This window comes from Epinephelus fuscoguttatus, linkage group LG19 (assembly GCF_011397635.1).
Source record: "Epinephelus fuscoguttatus linkage group LG19, E.fuscoguttatus.final_Chr_v1".
Classification (NCBI taxonomy): Eukaryota; Metazoa; Chordata; class Actinopteri; order Perciformes; family Serranidae; genus Epinephelus; species Epinephelus fuscoguttatus.
Window position 1 is genome coordinate 25,415,714 of NC_064770.1, and position 18,255 is coordinate 25,433,968.

Consider the following 18,255-nt stretch of genomic DNA (forward strand, 5'->3'; position numbering starts at 1 on the left):
TTATCTTATCATCATAGAGATCCTGACTATGTAGCATGTTGCTAACATGCTACATAGTCAGGATTTCCATGTAAAGCTTTTCCATTTTGCTGTAAGAGTCACTGTGCAGCTGCTAAATGAAACAAGGATGAATCACTGTGACACTGTTGTCAGTATTTGGAAGGACCTGCTATATTGTGCTATGAACACATAGCATCTCCTCTTATATAACACACTGATATGAGAGAGACTCAGGAGAAAAATATTCAGCGCTGGCCTCCTGCCAGCTTCACTATCACTGAATAACAGACCGACCTCAGCCACACACACAATAAAACAGACAACACACTGAGTAAACATCCACAGCTTACATGATACTAATGGCAAGATTGACAAAGATTGTTGACAGTAATTACCTTAATCCTAACTGCTGATCATTTGGTCATCTTTGTACCACATTGTTTTACATCTGTAAATTTTATTTGCTGGTCTGTTTGCAGAAAAAGCTGCCCCTTACAATGCTGTCCCAGGCCATGCAGGAGGGAGGCAGTCAGCTGGGAGACGAGGGTCTGATCGGGTGAGATGCCTGTCTATCTCAAAAATAAATTTGATTGATCCTCATTAACCAAAGTTCAACATTAAAAAATGATTATTTCAGTAATTTGAGGAATGTAAAGAGTCTCACAAGGGGCCATAAGCAGGTTATGAGACAGTGGACCCCTACGCACAGACATGCAAGAGGCCCCACCACCTCTCCCACATAGGAGAAAGACACACAGACCTTGTAGCTGGTTAGCCTCATTTTGTCGTTGTTTAGCGTCTCTTTGTAGTCCTCCTTACGCATCTCTGTGTGGTTTTGTGTCCGTTTCTAGTCATTTTGTGTTTCTTGGTAGTCATTTATCGTCGTTTATTTATTGTTTTGCTTCTTTTGGTAGTTATACTGAATCTCTTTCTAGATTATTTGTGTCTCTTTCAGGGTTTCCCACACATTTATTGATTTGTGGTGGTCCGCCACGATTAAAACACCTGCCACCACAAACAGATTTTCTATTTTTGTAGCTGGAGTGTTCATTAGGAGAGCTATTGAAATATATAGACCGTTTGGTTATTTATTGCACCACACTTCCGGAGCACACTCGAGGCAGAGGGGAGCAGCTGAACATCAAGTGCATTGAAAGTGAAACCTAAAGATTCATTCTGCTCAGTCTAAAAGTTTGCTTTCACTCACAAACAGCCGCTCCTCTCAGCCATCGATCTGATCTGATCAGCTGTGAATTATTTACCCCACAAGTCACAAACTGCGGCTGATGAGGAAGAAAAACAAAGCCTGTGATGCGTTCATGGACTCCCAGAAACCTCTGAATTTAGAGACAGGACACAGAATGATACAAGGGGACACTGGTATTTAAAAGAAAAAGAAGCATACATATACATTAATTATGTGGGAAACACTATCTTTCTGGCCATTTTGTGTCTCTTTGTAGTTCTTTTATATTTCTTTGTGGCCATTCTCAGTCAGTTCAAGTCACATTTTGCAGGTGAAGGCAGGGGCCCCCCTGATACTTTGGCCTTTTGGCCTGTGCCTGGTAGGCCCATTCAGTAACCCATCTGTGCAAGGGCCCTCTTGTGCATCTGTGTTTTTTAATATATTAAAAATTTCACTGGGAGAAAAGTATTTATAACAGTCATATTTGTAATATACATTCCTCTGTGTGTGTACAGCAAGATGATGGAGGTGTGTGGGGAGGCAGAGAGCAGGTTAGCGACTGAACTGATGCAGCATGAAGTTCAGCTCGAGAGAGACATCCTGGATCCTCTCAACCAGCTGGCAGAGGTAAAAACACTGCAGCTCTCTCCATACTGTAGTGTTCACTTATGGCCTTCGTGTATCTGTAATTAAATAGTAAATGTGTATTTTAAGGCAAATTACTATTGACTGAAACACTGAGTGAGCTTGTACAGGATCTGCGCACAATCTTTAATCTCACGGTTGTGCCAAATTCAACATGGCCTCTAGTATCTTTTTGTGTTATATTATTCTGCATAATTCATATTGACAAAATGTTCTCACGGGAAAAGTGTCAGTGTTGACTACTGTACTCATAATCCTCACTGTTTCTCCCACAGGTTGACATTCCCAATATACTAAAGCAGAGAAAACAACTCGCTAAGCTGGTTCTGGACTATGACTCGGCCAAGACGAGGTACACTGGATTATAGTCTTTATTGAGGCCCATCATTTTCAAATGTTAACTTTAGTTTTTGCATGTCTAGGGTTTAGGGTTTTGTGACTGTTGTCGTAGATGTTTGTGATCTTGGTGGATTTCGATTTTCTTTCTGTCTAAGAACTGAAATTCACAAACGATTTTTTAACTTTTCTTTTGAGGAAAATGTAATTTTATTATCACAATAAAACACTGGGGATTGAATAACTTTTACATCAAATGAGAAAGTGCTCCAGGCTACCGGACAGAGCTTTTATTGTACAAATTAAGTCAAACTGAAAATTAATTCCACTTCATCTAACATGTTAAAAGGCAACAGGTACAACAGAGTTATTTATGCTCAAACAAACCATTTGCATACGAGAGAACAGGGCCTAATTGAGTCAAGTATTTATATCTATTTAATGTTATGTATTTATTAGAGATCCAAAATAATATCATGTCCTCAATGAAATATTGGAATCAGCCAGCATAATGATGATATCGGTACATCATCGGTATCGGTCATTATCGGCTTTAAAATGAATCGGCTAATGTGCTTTTCTTATTTTGTACAAGAAATGAATATTACACACATTAAAACAAAGCATTTTATTTCACGTCTCCGACTGCTGGTGGGCCATCATGATAAGACTATGCATGTATAATATGATGATAATTCCACTACAGAAGAGACTTGATGATCACTAAATTTAGGTGGGGAAAAAGTGGATATATCAAAATCAGTATCGGTTATCGGACGAAAAATTGTGATATATCAGATATCGACAAAAAATCCAATATTGTGCATCCCTAGTATTTATTTGTACAACACAATTTATCAGTCAGTATTTACGAGAATGTAAAGACGTGTGTACAGTAGGCTATATATATTAACTCCCACGGCTGCAGCGAGAGGCGTCTCCTCTCCTCCTGCCTGCCCCACACTGTTAACAGCGTAAGAAAAGGAAAGACCCTGCACTGCTGGAAGAGGAGCTGCTCACTGCCATCACTCTAATTAAGTTACTAAATTTGTCACTTGTCGCTTTCTAGAAATAAAGTCACTATGAGGGTCTGAAAAGCTGCTAACGAGGGGGTGTGACAAAGTGTTGGTATTTGACGACCTTGGAATGAGAATGGGTAACAACAGTTGCGGACGGTCAAGCTGAAAATCAGGCCATTCTGGTCATCAGCCAAGGAACCAATGAAAAAGTTTTAAATGAAACCCACTCGTGTTTACTGTACACATGCCTAAATGCCTAAATCACGTCTTGGTCTACAGGTGGTACCAGGCAACAAAGTCCAACAACCAGGCCATGGCAGCTAAGGCCGATTCTCTCAAAGACGAGATGGACGAGGCTCTCAACAAAGTAGAAATATGCAAGGTAGGTTTGCTTTAAATCTTTCCTGCAATGCACACTTGTCTGAGTTCTTACTTGAAGTGCAGTTTCTGCAGCTGTCACACACATAACAGTTCGTTACCAGCTGTGGTGTAGGTATGCTGTATGCACAGTATTTAGTCAAGGCATGTGTAGTGTAATGGCTGTACATTCCAGCTGGGGCCTCTTGCTCAGGTTAAGATCATATCTTATGAACTGGCTAAACAAAGGAAGCCTTGTAACAGGAACAAACACACTACGCACATTATTAGGGCCACATAATTAAAGGTCATTGCTGTGTCATCTTGAGGTTGTCGGCACCTTTTATGAAAAGTTTCTGTGCAAGGTCAAGTATAAGGTTTAAAGTTGCCATATATCTGTATTTTCAGGACCAGCTCTCTGCAGACTTGTACAACTTTGCTTCCAAAGAGGGAGATTATGCACGCTATTATGTCATGGTGAGTGCACCTCAGTTTAGTGTAACTGACCTACAACTGAAATGGAAATGTCATGCAAATACGGTCCGCTCCCCTGTAAATGTATTTGCTGATGCAGTATGAATGCTGTGTGCCAAAGGTTTGTTTGAATGAGCTGTGATTTTATATCAGTTATTAGAGGCCCAGGCAGACTATCACAGGAGGTCTCTGGCAGCTCTGGAGGCAGCTATACCAAATATCCAAATACAGCAAGGTAAACAGCAAGACATTAAATCTACATACATTATAACAAACATAACCTTTGGACAGAAATGCTGCCACACACTCAGATAAATATAAAGACACTGGCCTCTCTCCTAGACACATGGATGGAGAAGCCGGCGTTCGGCACGGCTCTGGAGGAGCACCTGAAGAGGAGTAACCGAGAGATTGCTCTGCCCATAGAGGCCTGCGTCATGATGCTGCTGGAGACCGGCATGAAGGAGGAGGTATGGACAGAGAGATAGTGTCAGCACCAAGGTTATTATAGACAGCTAAAGCTAAAAATTAAAACTATGTGAGAAAAAAAAACAGTTAATCGGAAAAAGTACTTCAGCTTCGGACTCTTGGGATGGGATGGGAGAGCAGATATTGGGCGAGGTGTGGCATAAAGCTATTCAAAAAATGTATTCATCTTCTATCTGTTTGAGACACACTGTTGTTCAATTTAAGATTGTACACTGACTCTACTGGTCCAGAGCTCATTTGGCTAAGATTAGCAGTGATATTTATCCTATGTGCAACAGGTGAAAGCAGTCTTCAGCCACAGTATGTCAGATGTTCTGGTCATGTCCGAAACTATTTCATTTCTGAGATTTAATATTTAAAACTTATTCAACAATGTTTGGACTGCCATAACAATATTTGGAGTAACTCCTCTAGATGTTAATTTAAGAAGAGCCCAAGCGGACATTGTCTCTTTCTGCTCACTTCTGGCCAGAAGGCTCATCCTGTGTAAATGGAAGGACTCCTTACCTCCAACATATGGACATCAGATCAAGGATGTTATGCATCATTTACAATTGGAGAAAATCTGTTGTTTTATTAAAGGATCAACTGCACGCTTCTTTGCCACCTGGCAGCCATTTTTAACTTTTGTGGCAAATATGAAAGCTGAAAACTTAAATAATTAAATAAAATTAAATAATTGTATAATTGGTTGAATTGACTTTTATATACATATATTTTTAAATTATTTTTTATTTTGTTATTTAGCTATTTTTCCCTTTTTTAAAAAAAATTAGATTTCCTTTGACTGCGCTGGCTTTGTTCCTGGGTTGATAGGTGTGTGAGGTTATCTTTTTGTCCTTACTGGTTCTGTGTTTGTTTATTAATACTCCGTACATCTTTATTGAATTACCAATAAAAATACCTTGTTTAAAAAGAAAACTAACTAAAATAAATTAAGAATTTACAGGAAATGTCTTTGGATTTAGTTTTTGTCAGTTTGGTAAAATTTGGCAATGGAACAAGCACGAGGAGACAATGGTGCATATTGGTTTATTAAAACTGCAATGTCTACATGTCTGTGAGTCAACTGCCTTCACAAAGTGTTGTTTTTGTTTTGAAATACGTATTCTGAACTTCCTAAATAATGCCCCTGACAAATATTTAAGATAATAAACTGAAAGGAGCAAAATCACTCTGGAAACTACCTGAATTGAATGAAAACTAAAATCGAAATAAAATAATAATAAATATATATAACTATAAGAACTCTGGTTGGCATGTAGACTGTGTAGAAGAAATGGGCGCACTGTCTGGGTTTGAAAAGTAAAGCCAATGCGCCAGTGCAGTGGCCACCAGGGCGGCGACTCCACTGGTTGCAAAAAGTCCAGTTGTTTAGAAGTCTGAGAGAAAATGATCCTATGTCTTACTTGATTTATTACTCAAGTGAACATTTTTATAATGAGTTTATGGTGTCAATCGCCAGTTTCAAGTCTTCTTCAATACAGCATGATGTTCATTCAGTAAATTATGGTCCCATTTAGAGTGAAATAGACAATAAAGCAGGGTATGCTTTGGGGTGTGGCTATGTTGTGATTGACCGGTCACTACTGAGGCAGTGTCCTCAAGTTCTCAGCCAAATCCATCTCTTGCTCCTCCACCAAATATGGTCACTTCTGGCTCCAAAAAACTAAGACGGCAACGGCCAAAATGCCAAACTCAATTGAGGCTTCAAAACAGGAGTCAGTAGTGGCTACATCCACTTCTTTTATACAGTCTGTGTCTTTGCAGAAGAGCAGCGGAAACTTTGGTAAAGTAGGGCAAAGTTGAGGCTTAAATAACCAGAATTTGGACATAAATTTGTACTTATAAATCTTCACTGGAAGGAGAGATGGGTCATGAGGACTGCTCTCTAGAAATGATGGCACCCACAGACTGGAAACATCCGTGGCCAGCTTGTGGTCAGTTAGCCTTGAGGCTGCGGGAATAAGCACTGTGTAGTGTGTGTGTGTGTGTGTGTGTGTGTGTGTGTGTGTGTGTGTGCAGGCATCTGTTATGCATTAGTATATTCGCTATTGGACTCTTCAGATGTAACCGTATCACTAGACTCCCCAAGGAGGGCAATTTTATTAACGGAAACAAAACTCTTGCTCTACTTCTGTCTGCTACTCATCCCGAAAGAGCCACATCTCTAATGGTAACAAGAACAATTCCTGTTGTGACTTTCTCAGTCATTTGCTAGATGGTATACTTTGTTTGCTTTACTTCTTCTTTCCTGTCACCAACCCAGACTTACTTCCTTAATATTAGGATTGAAACCAGTCACCTGTACCTGTCTGAGAAAAAAGCACATTCAGCCATTTTGTCTGTATTTTCCTGGCAGGGTCTCTTCAGAATAGCTGCAGGAGCCTCAAAACTGAAGAAGCTGAAAGCGGCGTTGGACTGCTCCACCTCGCAGCTCGAGGAGTTCTACTCTGATCCCCACGCCGTCGCGGGTACAGCGTCTTCTATAAACCTCAAACAGTCAAACCAGCTGGCCCAGATCATTTTCTCATAGCTTTTCTCTCCACACACAGGAGCCCTGAAGTCCTACCTCAGGGAGCTTCCTGAACCTCTAATGACTTTCAGCCTGTACGACGAGTGGATACAGGCTTCCAAGTAAGAAGACACACAGATACGGCTCTTTTAATACCCTGTAAAACAAACTCACTGTGTGCTAATAAACGTTAAACACACCTGAAGCAGTGTGTGCTTACAGGTCGTTTTAGGTAATCCGATACTTGTGTGACAAGCAAATATCTTGTGTGTGTGGTTTCAGTGTGTCTGACCCTGATAAGAGGCTTCAGGCTTTGTGGGTGACATGTGACGGACTGCCAAAGACTCACAAGGCAAACTTCAGGTAAGAGCATCCTCAGCTAAATTGTATTCAGTTCAGATGATGCAATGCAATGTGGTGTTGCCACAGCGGAGGTAGGTGCTACTTTCTAAAAGTGAATCAGTAGAACTGAATGTGAAGTTATTTCTTGTTCCCTTTTTTCACTTTAATCACTGATACTGCAGATTTTAACCTGTTGGAGTCATTTCATTGCCTTATTAAACATTCTAATACAGCACTCACTTCTGATTAAAACTTAAAACTAATACTTTATTGCTACATCAACATAAATGAAAAATTAGCAGCAGCATATAACAATCTACTGGATTAAGTGCATCAAGTGCATTAAAAACATCTGCCCAACTTCAAAATTATTCAACCTGACAAGTGGCCTGCTATGTTTGTAATGTTAAGGAGGCGGACAGCTTCAGGATAGGTGCTGATTTGGAATCTGGGTGTTCTGGTATTAATTTCTCCTATGGCCGGTATACACTGTGTGATTTTGGGCTGTGCCAGACGAAAGATACCATCGTGGGAGAAACGTGGCGATATCTTTGGTCGTGGCTCTAAAAGGGTGGTCTTACGTCGCACTGTGAGACAGGTTCAAGGACAGCCACTGTCAACGTCTTGCGACCAAAGATAACCTGAGATAAAATTCTGACAGTGTCACAAATTTAGGATGACTACCTCACAGTGTGACAGCTGCTACTACCTACAGTACGTCTACTAATCAACCAATAGAAATGCAACAGGAAATGACGCAATGGTCACCACGACACCAGCGCTAAACCCAAACAAATGATCGCTTGCCATGGAGGTAAAATGAACATGACAACAAGGGCTTCTTTCTTCATTGTGTTTGTTTTGCTCATGGACGTATTATTGATCAGTTTTTCTCTTACCATGGTGGCGCAGGTGGATGATGTACGCTGATGCAGTGCACGCTGATGACGTTGCATATTGACGTATGTCGTAACCTGCGATTCAGTAGTTAACAGCCATCGTACAATCTGCACACATCAAACTTGATGTCGTACCAAAGTTTATTAGATCCACGTCACACAGTGTGTCATGCAATAGTCTTATAAGATTGCTAAAATCGCAGGGTGTATAGAGGGCTTTAGTCTTTTGTGAGATGGAAGGAAATTAAAAAGGTTGTTAGTCAGGTGAGAGGGGTCCTATAAGGGCGTAATGTAGCTTAGCCTTATAGATTTCCAGGGTGGGAGATCGTATCCAGTATTTGTAGGTTCAGTCACTTTGTCCAGCTGTGCCCTGTCCTCAGCCAGCATCTTACCAAACCACACTGTGTGGTCCAATATACATATTATCATACTGTATAGACTGTGACGGATGACAGCGCATTCAAGTGACTATTGACCAGTCGAATAGTAATAATAGGAACATTAATTGTTTACCTGAACAAAATAATCATGAATATAACCAACAACAAAAAGACATACTTATTAAATAACAATAACATAGAAACGCAAAGCTTATATTACGATCGTGAGTATAATATGTGAGAAACTACAGTGTGTACAGTCATTACTATTGCATAACAACATCAGAGCTGCCTGCGTTGTCTCTGGCGGGCTTGGCGAATTGCGCTTTGTCTTATCTCTAAGGTAACGGATATATGAGCAGGAGGGTCAAAGTTCAGGGTGTGATGTTATCAAGTAGAAGTATGTCCTGATAGTGTGCATACTGCATGTAAGTAAAAGAGGAAATGTATATCTGTCACAGAAAATTATCTTTGTCTTTTTTTTTAAGTTTCTCTCAGTTCTTTAAAGAAATTACTTCTTCATGCCTTGCTTTGTTTGAGTTGCTCACAGCTCATATTCACATCAAGGTCATCACTTTGCTTAGGGAACCAATGGCTTAGGAAATCTATTAGCTAGCCTGTAATGAAAAGCCGTTTCAGCAGTTTGGAGGTTTTTAAAGCAGCTCGAGTCTCTGTTTCAGGTATCTGGTGAAGTTTCTGGCTAAACTGGCTCAGGACAGTGAGGTTAACAAGATGACTCCCAGCAACATCGCCATAGTCCTGGGGCCCAACCTGCTGTGGGCCAAGACTGAGGGGTAAGACCTATGTACTTTTACCTCATATTCATGTTGGCGTTCAGGGTACAAATTGAAGCTGAGGTTGATGTTCCTTGTCTGTCTGTGGCTGTGTGGTCAGGACGCTGGCAGAGATGGCAGCAGCTACATCTGTCCATGTGGTCGCCATCATTGAGCCCATTATTCAGCATGCTGATTGGTTCTTCCCTGAAGGTAAAACATCTCTGTTTGTTACTGTTGATATCAGGACAGCGTTATCACAGAAGCATAGCACCCAACCTCCTGTTTTCCCCCCAGGTTTACCGTGTTGGCTCTCTTACTGTTGATGGAGTTAGCAACGTTAGCTGCTAGCTACTGGCTAAGCCTCCTCCATGTTGAGAACTGTGTGGAGACAATGCCACCCCAGACACATTTTTAAAGATTGGTGCTGATCACAAACACATTGAAAAACAAAGAATTGGATAAATTGACATTTTTGATCTGATGATGGCAAAGTTATTACAATTTATCCTTTTTTTATGTCTAACAGTAAAATTATTGATCATCCCACACTCTTGATATTTACTACTGTAAATTATTTCCAAGCATTAGGCCCCAATCAGACAGAAGAGTGCCCCACTACCTTTTTTTGTTGAAGCCTGCCCCAATCAGACAGCACTTTTTGTAGCTTGCCGCGTCTTTATTTTATTACCTTATATTTGTATTGTTGCTAGGTAGCCACCCAATCGCCTTTCCTTAGCTTAACTCAAAACACAAGGTGATAAAAACGCTTCTTTCTCATTGAAAACAATCACAAGAAACCGCCCCCAGGCTGTGGAAGCACACTCTGTCTGATCATGGCCTTAAGAGATTATCTTTACCGCCACTGCGATTTTCATGATGTCTTCTGTATTTGCTCCTCAACTTCTTCTCTCCAGAGGTGGACTTCAACGTGTCGGGCATGTTTGCCATGCCCACCCACCCCGCCACCCCAGATCCCGAACCTGGCCTGGAAAGAAAACGCCCTGGCAGCCTGGTGGGGCAGGACGGGGACAGTCACACTCCCCGTAAAGACAGGTACCTGCCTCGCCCCAACCTCAGCCTCAGCCTGCCCCTCACCCTCCCGTCCCGTCCCAAGACACTGGGCAGGCAGGAGTCGCGGGGCCCGGTCGTGTCGGCCCTCTATGTAGTGGCCAACGAGTCCATCACAGTCACAGAAACACCCACTGAAGATCTGCCCAGTCCAGACTTCAAAGCTGTGCCGCAGCCCAATGTAGCTCCCATGAATCCAGATACTGATAAGTAAAAGAAGGGAATGATGTATTTCTGTGATTTTTGCACCACATTTCTGTTACTGTTTAGGTGATTTCAGCACAAGCTAAGTCAGCTATGTTTTCCTCAAGATTGGTACTGAACATGATGAACAAGCAGACAAAAACAAACCATTTTAAACATTATTTCCGTCTCATTGGGATACCATTTTGTCTACAGCTATAATTCTGGTGTGTTACTCTTGTGTACTCTTGTGTTATCTTCTTTGTTTCCTAATTAAAGCTTAGGTCACACTGTAGGTTGCTGGTTTTATGTTTTGTGTGGGCTTCCTCTGTTGCATTTTGTTTGTATGGTGTGGCATCTGTCTCTTCTGTCCCTGCAGAGATGTCGCAGTTCAAAGTTGTTCTATTTTAAAAGGTCACTGTCATGTGGTTTTATGTCCTTTTTGGGTTCTTCTTTCTGAACTGGTCTGATTGAACTCAGGAAGTGGCGTCTCTTTCTGTCTCCTGCACCATCTCTCTCTGTCTGTCTCTGCTCTCGCTGTTTTTCTGTCTCTGTCTCTCGGTCTCTTGTTCTTTCATTCTGTCCAATGGCGTGTGGTTTGCCTTCCTGAACTCTCTCCCCTCTCCCCCCCTCCCTAGCACTGTTAACAAACAGCCGGAGCCCACTCCACGTAGAGCCAGCACTGTAAATAGAAAGCAGCCACAGCTAACCTCACCCACCTTTCAACCCCCACTGCCCCCTCTGGAAGCCGGGGGTCCTGCCCAGCCTGAGCCCCAGCCCCAGCTTTCATCCCCGGCTACAGAGGCTGAGCAGCCTGGCCTGAGTGGTGCTAGTAGTGGTGGTGGTGTTGGTGGTGGTCTGGGTGGTGGGGTCCAGGTAGCCACAGTGCAACCTCAGATTGTAACCCAGCTCAGCGCAGAGGAGAGCAGGTAAGGAGGAGCGAGCTGAGGTCGCAACAATACTCCACCGCCTGCTCGCAGCCAATCAACCAATCTGGAGCTCACCCACCCTTTGTGTTTGTCATGTGTTTGATTGGTCTTTGAGTTTTCAGTTCCCGTGTCGGACGTCATAAAATAGAAAATCATGAGAATAACAATGTCTATAATGTCCACATCTTTTAAAAATTTGGCTTCATTTAACAAATTAAGAATGTAATGCAACAAAAATCATGTGATGCTTTGATTACAGGCAACTGTTATCCTCCCTGCTGCTTGTTGTGATGATTGACCAGTCTATTTTTAAAGATCTACTTCCCCTCCGTCTTGCCTGCCTGTCAGCGTCTGTCTGACTGTTGATTGTCTGATTTTGCATGTAACACATCACTGAACTTCCGAACAAACTGATTTTGCATCCTCCTCTCTACACTTGTCTTTAGATTATTTTGTGAGTTATTCCTTGTGTGATAACCATCTAATATAATAATTATCTTCTGAATAGAAATGTTTGTTTTATTCATTGCATGCATTCTTTTAGCACTTCCTTGTACAAATTTGTTTAAGCGTAGATGAGATTTTCATGCATTAACATTTGGATTTGTTGTATTCCCACAGCCCAGCCCGTGAGGTCACGTCCACCCCGCCTCCCCAGAGGAATGGTTCGGTCCATTTGTCTGTAGGAACCCCTCACTCTCAGGGCGGATCCAGGGGGCCTAGTCCACACATGGTTCGCAGAGGTGAGAGAATGAGAATTCCTATTTTGATTATTTAATACTATCAATATTGTTAATATCTCCACCAGGCATAAGCCTGTAGGGTGTGTGTGTATCCGTCTGTCTGCAGCTAATCTCACAAACTACTGGACTTACTAGCCTTATATTTTGTGTGCACAGTATGCTCAGGATCTCTGTGGTGGTTGGGGTTTATTACTCCACTCCTCTTAACTGGCCAGTAGGGGCCGCAAGTTTTCCAAACACCTGCTTGAACAACAAGTCTTACCTACAGTAGTCTGTTATATCGTAGGCAACTGGACTTGTTTAAGCTTCTTGAAGATATTTCGCCTCTCATCCAAGAGGCTTCTTCAGTTCTAACTGACAGGTGCGGAGTCGTAGGCTTTAAACTCCATGTGGGTGTGAACACTTGCAGAGTCGTTGAGGTCACAGGTGAGTCACTGACCTACCCAGCCATCTTGTGTGTCATCAGGGTTAGATGGGTCCAGGTGAGAATGGGTGTTAAGACGTCTGGGAAGGGATCCCAAGGCTGTGTTGTAAATGGGTGATAAGTGGTGTCACAGGCCGCCTCCTTTGTTTAACGATTGTTGTTCCAGTTTGACGTAGATGGCGAAACGTCTTCATGAAACTCACACAAGTCCAGTTGCCTACGATATAGCACTTACGATTACCATGATCTGGATGACTGAGAATCTTCACCGACTCGGTTACAGGCCCCAGTTTGGCTTTCATCATGGCTCAAATACTGACATCCAAAGAAAAGTTTGGTCTCATTTTGAACTGGAGCATCTGCAGAATACTTTCATACCAAATATATTATGATCTGCTACATTTAGGCACAATAGAAGATGAAATAATTTATTATCTTTGCTGCCATCTTGGCTGCAAGGAAGCCAGTAGGGACAAAGCCACTGGTCGCAGCTGCTGTTAAGTTTTGTTCTGTCCACCATTTCAGAAGAGTGTATTGCCTGCACAATTTTGTAGACTTGGAGATTTTGTTGATTTGGTCATTTTCCCTTGATAATTGGGCTGCTTCCATAAATAAGTTATTAGACTACAGAGTTAATTGGTTTCTTTTTTGGTATATGTTAATTGTGTTTATTGTTGTTGAACTGTAGTCTACAGACAAAGTTAAGAGTCCAGTCATGAACAACATGAATCAAAGATTTCTAGCGGCGTTTTAGTCATTAACAATACATTCATCCTCACAACTGTGTATCTGTGTTTCACTCACAGTGCTTGTTCGTAGGAAAATTTGATCTGCTCTTTGCGACACGCCGTAGCTCCATAAAAATGGACAAGGCGTGTATTTGCACTGCAGCACATCTTCTGAAATTAGAGGAAGTGTTGATAGTGGCCGCAGTCAGCTTGGGCGGCCTCCTGTTGGAGATCTGCGCTCCACTGATTGTACTTTTCTAGTTAATATTATGATATAATTATGTTTTCCTCCAAAGGCACCAAGAAGCAGGCCCCAGCCCCGCCCAAGCAGGTCAGCCCCTTTGCCTCCCAGCCCAGTAACACCCAGACATCCGGCTCTCATCACCCACCCATCACCCCCCGACGCCACCAAGGCAAAGACAGCCCAATCCACGCCCCGAGCCACCCGCCCCCGCAGCCTCCTCAAGCCCACCAAGCCCAGGGGGAGTCGGAGCCTTCTCCCCCCAGCACTCCCACCCCGCCCGACACTCCGCCTCATGATGGTTCGCAGTCCAACCCGCTGTCCTACCACTCTGGATCCCTCCCTCGCCCCTCCAGGCCTGCGCCCAGGCCACGGCCCCGACCCAGCATGCCGCCGCCCCCACAACCTGCAGCTAATGACAACGGTAATGGCCTCTTTGGCTCCGCCTCCAAGATCATAACAGGTAAACAGTCTTTTTCCTGTGTCTCACAAATCCTGTTTTTCAATATTTTTACACAATAACATTATATAAGCGATGTGCAGTATTGTGATCTTTAAATAGCAGCAATCCTTAAAAACAAAACTGGGAATCACATCTAAAAAAAACAGTGGTCCACCTGGCAACATGAATTAAGAAAGGGCAATAACATTTCAGTCTACTTATACTCTCACAAAATGTTGGTGGAAGAAGCATCTCTCTGTGTATGTGTGTGTTTGTGTGCACAACATGTGTACTGTATGATCAAGTTTTCCGATGGAAACTCTCATCTAGGTCTAAACAGAGCAGGATCTTTGATCTCAGGCCACTTCTGTAGAGCCGTGGTGTTCAGATCTCAGACAGTGAGTGGTGGAGGAAGTTTTCAGATCGTTTACCCAACTGAAAGTAGCCAACAACAAAATAAACAAAATACACCATTAGAAGTAAAAGTTATGTATTTAAAAGCCTACTTAAAGGGATAGTGCACCCAAAAATGAAAATTCAGCCATTATCTACTCACCCTCATGCCGATGGAGGCTCAGGTGAAGTTTTAGAGTTCTCACAACACTTGGGGAGATCCAAGGGGAGAGTGGGTAGCAACACAACTCCACCTAATGGAGGCTTACGGTGCCCCAGATTCAAACGTCCAAAAACACATAACTGTCTCTCTGTGCACCACGCTCACGTGTATGGGTTTGCGCGAGACCGTGAGACATGGGCACCGCGTTCATGTGTGTTCACGTGCTTTCGCTGGTGTGCGCGCAGTGCACAGCGAGGCAGTTAGAGCTACAGGCTACAATGAGGCTAACAACAGAGTTCAATAGATGTTTTTTTGAACAACTTTTTATGTCGGGGCTTCAGAACACTTGGATCACTACGGACGAGCAGTATGGAGATATTTTGTGGTTTCAATTATGTGTTTTTGGACGTTTGAATCTGGGGCGCCGTAAGCCTCCATTAGGTGGAGCTGTGTTGCTACTTCCTTGGATCTCTGCAAGTGTTGTGAGGACTCTAAAACTTCACCTGAGCCTCCATCGGCACATGGGTGAGTAGATAATGGGTGCATTTTCATTTTTGGGTGCACTATCCCTTTAAGAAGTTTCATCAGCAAAATATACTTTCAAGTATCAAAGTAGAAGTACTCATATTGTGCACCATTTTAATGTTGTAGCTGGTGGTAGCTTTATATACTCTTGAGCTGTTTAACCCTAAGCTGTTTGTCATATTATATAAACTCATGTTTAGAATGTAAATCATAACCTGCAAAGTAACTAGTAACTATAGCTGTAACAGAAATGTAGTGAAGAAAGGGGTACAATATTTCCTTTATTACGTTTTAAGAAAAAATCCTGCATTAAAAGATCTTATGTGAATAAAAGTACAAAAGTAGTAGCAAACAAAATCCCATGTGGATCAATAAAGTCTTAACTTAAATTATAATACATTATTGTAGTTTATTTGTTAGTCACATTTTGTGTTAATAATCTGAATCTGCAACTAGAGTTGTTAAACGTAGTGCAGTGAAAACACAATATTTGCCTCTGAGTTACAGCGGAGTAGAAGCGTAAAGTAACATAAAAGAGTAATCAGGTGCAGGTACCTCAGGATCATACTTAAAGGGATACTTCACCCACAAAATGATCAGTTGTATATCAGTCACTCACCCCATGTTAAGTTTAATTAGTGAAGAAAACTTCGTGTTACTCGTATGTCTTCACAGTAATCTAAGAATCCAAAAATGAAGATGAGGTAAAGGGGGGCCGCATTTAACAACAGCAAAACTATATCAAAACATCAATTTACAAACTCTCACACAGCTCCTGCAGTTGAATCCAACACTCACTGATCCAGTCGTATGCTCAGTACTTCCAAAAAAAAAGACAGCCATTTCTAACGGTGAACTGAGCTTAATGTGAAATGTATATATTCTCTCTTCAAAGCCAGACTCCATTGGCAAAAGCAGTAACTTTACAGTACTTCAATGAACACAGGCAGCACTGGTCTACCACTGCCTCTATCGGTTAGCTTGTTTGTGTTACTGTGTGATTGTTATTTTTAAGAGTTAGTTTGGATTCAGCAAAGTTGCACAATAACACCAACACTACTAACTGATCGAGGCAGCGGTAGACCAGCAGCTTCTGTGTTCAGTGAGGTAAAATTGCTGTTTTTGTCAATGGAGTCTGGCCTCAAATAGAGCACATATAAGTTTCACTTTACTTTCAGTTCCCCGTCAGAAAGAGCTGTCTGTTTGGGAAGTACTGAGCATAAATTAGACTTGGATTGTACTCAGTGAGTTCTGAGAGAGTTTGTAAATGCATGTTTTGATATAGTTTTGCTGTAGTTCAGCACAGACCTCTTTTACTTCAGTTCATCAAGAATTTCCTCTGTTTTTGGATTCTTCGTTTGTTGTGGAGGGATGCTAGAAAAAAGAAAGTTTTCTTCATGAATTTAATGTAACATGGGGTGAATGATTTACAAATATTAATTTTGTGAGTGAAGCATTCCTTAGAGTAAAGTATTAGCGGTAAATGTACTTGATATCATTCTACTATTGAAGACAAGCAAAGACTAAAGGAGTTTACTGTTCATGCAGTGAGCAAAATTAGTGTATTTTATTAAAGAATTTTATAAAATGTATTTCTACATGTAATGAACAACAGTGTGTAACGATGGTGCATAAAACAACATTAACAGGAACACATCTCTAGTGATGCTTGACATGGTTTAACACAGTTTCTTCTTCTGTGTAGGCATTGCATCGACTGAAATCACTCGCTGGTCGCCTGCTGATACTGTTTTCAGTATTGTGTGATTTCAGTTTCCTGTCAGAGCACTGCTGTATTTAGCTGTCCGGCTTTTGGTTTCACTATGGTTTCACTGTGTCATAGTGCCTCACACACTTAATGTTACTGTGGTGATCTGATGCATGACAGAAAATGTGTAAATATTACAGATGTCTGAGCTGCTGGTCTGCCTGTAAGATGAGCTTTGCAAGGCAGGTAATGGTAAGGATCTGATTGGCTGATGTGTTAGCCCTGCTTCAGCGTCCACTGCATGTCCATGTTGCTGTGCACATACTGTATACATACATGTATGTATATTAGTGTGCATTTTAATCCTGCTGTCTAACAAAGCTACTGTGCTTGCGATCCCTGCACCGTCCTCGATGCTGATGGCTCTAATGTTTTTCTGTGACCAACATACTAACCAGACTTTAACCTGACCATGTGCTGTTTTTCTGTATGTGCATTTTCTTTGTAACGATTAACACACCAAGGATGCTCTCCAATAACTGCCTCCACCTCCAAAAAATGTTACTTTAAGAAGTATTTCACTGCTGGAAAGATTTTTTCATAAAACTAGGCTGTCTAGGCTATATGAAGATGCAAACAGTTTTGAAATTGGTGCAACATGATCAGAGAAAATAGAGAAAAAGGACTGTCGTATTTGATTTTACTCAAGAGGTAGATAACCTACAACCACCAGAATGCACTGCGTCACACGTAAATGCTCCGGCTGGTGGGTGACGAATGCAAGCTTGGCTGTCTGAAAACAATATGGAGGCAGGCTGGTAACAAATGATCTCATATTACAGCTAAACAGTACACTAAAATATATTTCTGAAAACATTTTAGGCGACGCAGCAACAGAACCTTAGAACCTGCTCAGCTTTACCCATTGATGTATTAAAGATCTGGATACCAGACCCCAAGTCCAATGAGAATTTCTCGCCCCATGCACACGGCATAAAAGTTTCTAGCCTCCAGGTTTACTTCTGTGTTATGCTGCCCACTGAATATGTGCAGTAGTGTTTCTCCTGCTGGCCACACCCACTAGTTCCTAAATAGACTTTACATCATGATGACATCACAGATTTTTAAATCATTTTAACCCTCTTGAGTAAAGTTTTACAAATATAAAGCCTCCATGGATCAAAAATTCATAATACAAAGAGTCGTTATTGACCTTGCTTTCAGTTAGAGGTGTCCTGTCAACTGTTCTGTAGAAGTCTCTTTTATAAAGATGGCATTCCTGGGAGCCTG

General features: G+C 41.8%; 1 protein-coding gene across 4 annotated transcripts in view; it reads left to right on the forward strand.

Moving 5' to 3' along the window:
- The window catches only part of arhgap17b (Rho GTPase activating protein 17b), a 39,679-nt gene that overhangs the window by 19,072 nt on the left and 2,352 nt on the right, over window positions 1–18,255 (forward strand). The window contains exons 4-20 of one of the 4 annotated variants that reach the window (XM_049562424.1): window positions 480–556; window positions 1,702–1,813; window positions 2,107–2,183; window positions 3,466–3,568; window positions 3,952–4,020; window positions 4,171–4,252; window positions 4,360–4,487; window positions 6,869–6,980; window positions 7,062–7,143; window positions 7,304–7,384; window positions 9,323–9,436; window positions 9,537–9,628; window positions 10,333–10,471; window positions 11,308–11,598; window positions 12,220–12,341; window positions 13,790–14,197; window positions 17,166–17,217. In XM_049562424.1, the coding sequence (XP_049418381.1) occupies window positions 480–556; window positions 1,702–1,813; window positions 2,107–2,183; window positions 3,466–3,568; window positions 3,952–4,020; window positions 4,171–4,252; window positions 4,360–4,487; window positions 6,869–6,980; window positions 7,062–7,143; window positions 7,304–7,384; window positions 9,323–9,436; window positions 9,537–9,628; window positions 10,333–10,471; window positions 11,308–11,598; window positions 12,220–12,341; window positions 13,790–14,197; window positions 17,166–17,173 (2,097 nt within the window). In that variant the 3' untranslated portion in view covers window positions 17,174–17,217. The remainder of the gene's footprint in view (window positions 1–479; window positions 557–1,701; window positions 1,814–2,106; window positions 2,184–3,465; window positions 3,569–3,951; window positions 4,021–4,170; window positions 4,253–4,359; window positions 4,488–6,868; window positions 6,981–7,061; window positions 7,144–7,303; window positions 7,385–9,322; window positions 9,437–9,536; window positions 9,629–10,332; window positions 10,472–11,307; window positions 11,599–12,219; window positions 12,342–13,789; window positions 14,198–17,165; window positions 17,218–18,255) is intronic. The other 3 variants (XM_049562425.1, XM_049562423.1, XM_049562426.1) reach the window with 3 other exon arrangements.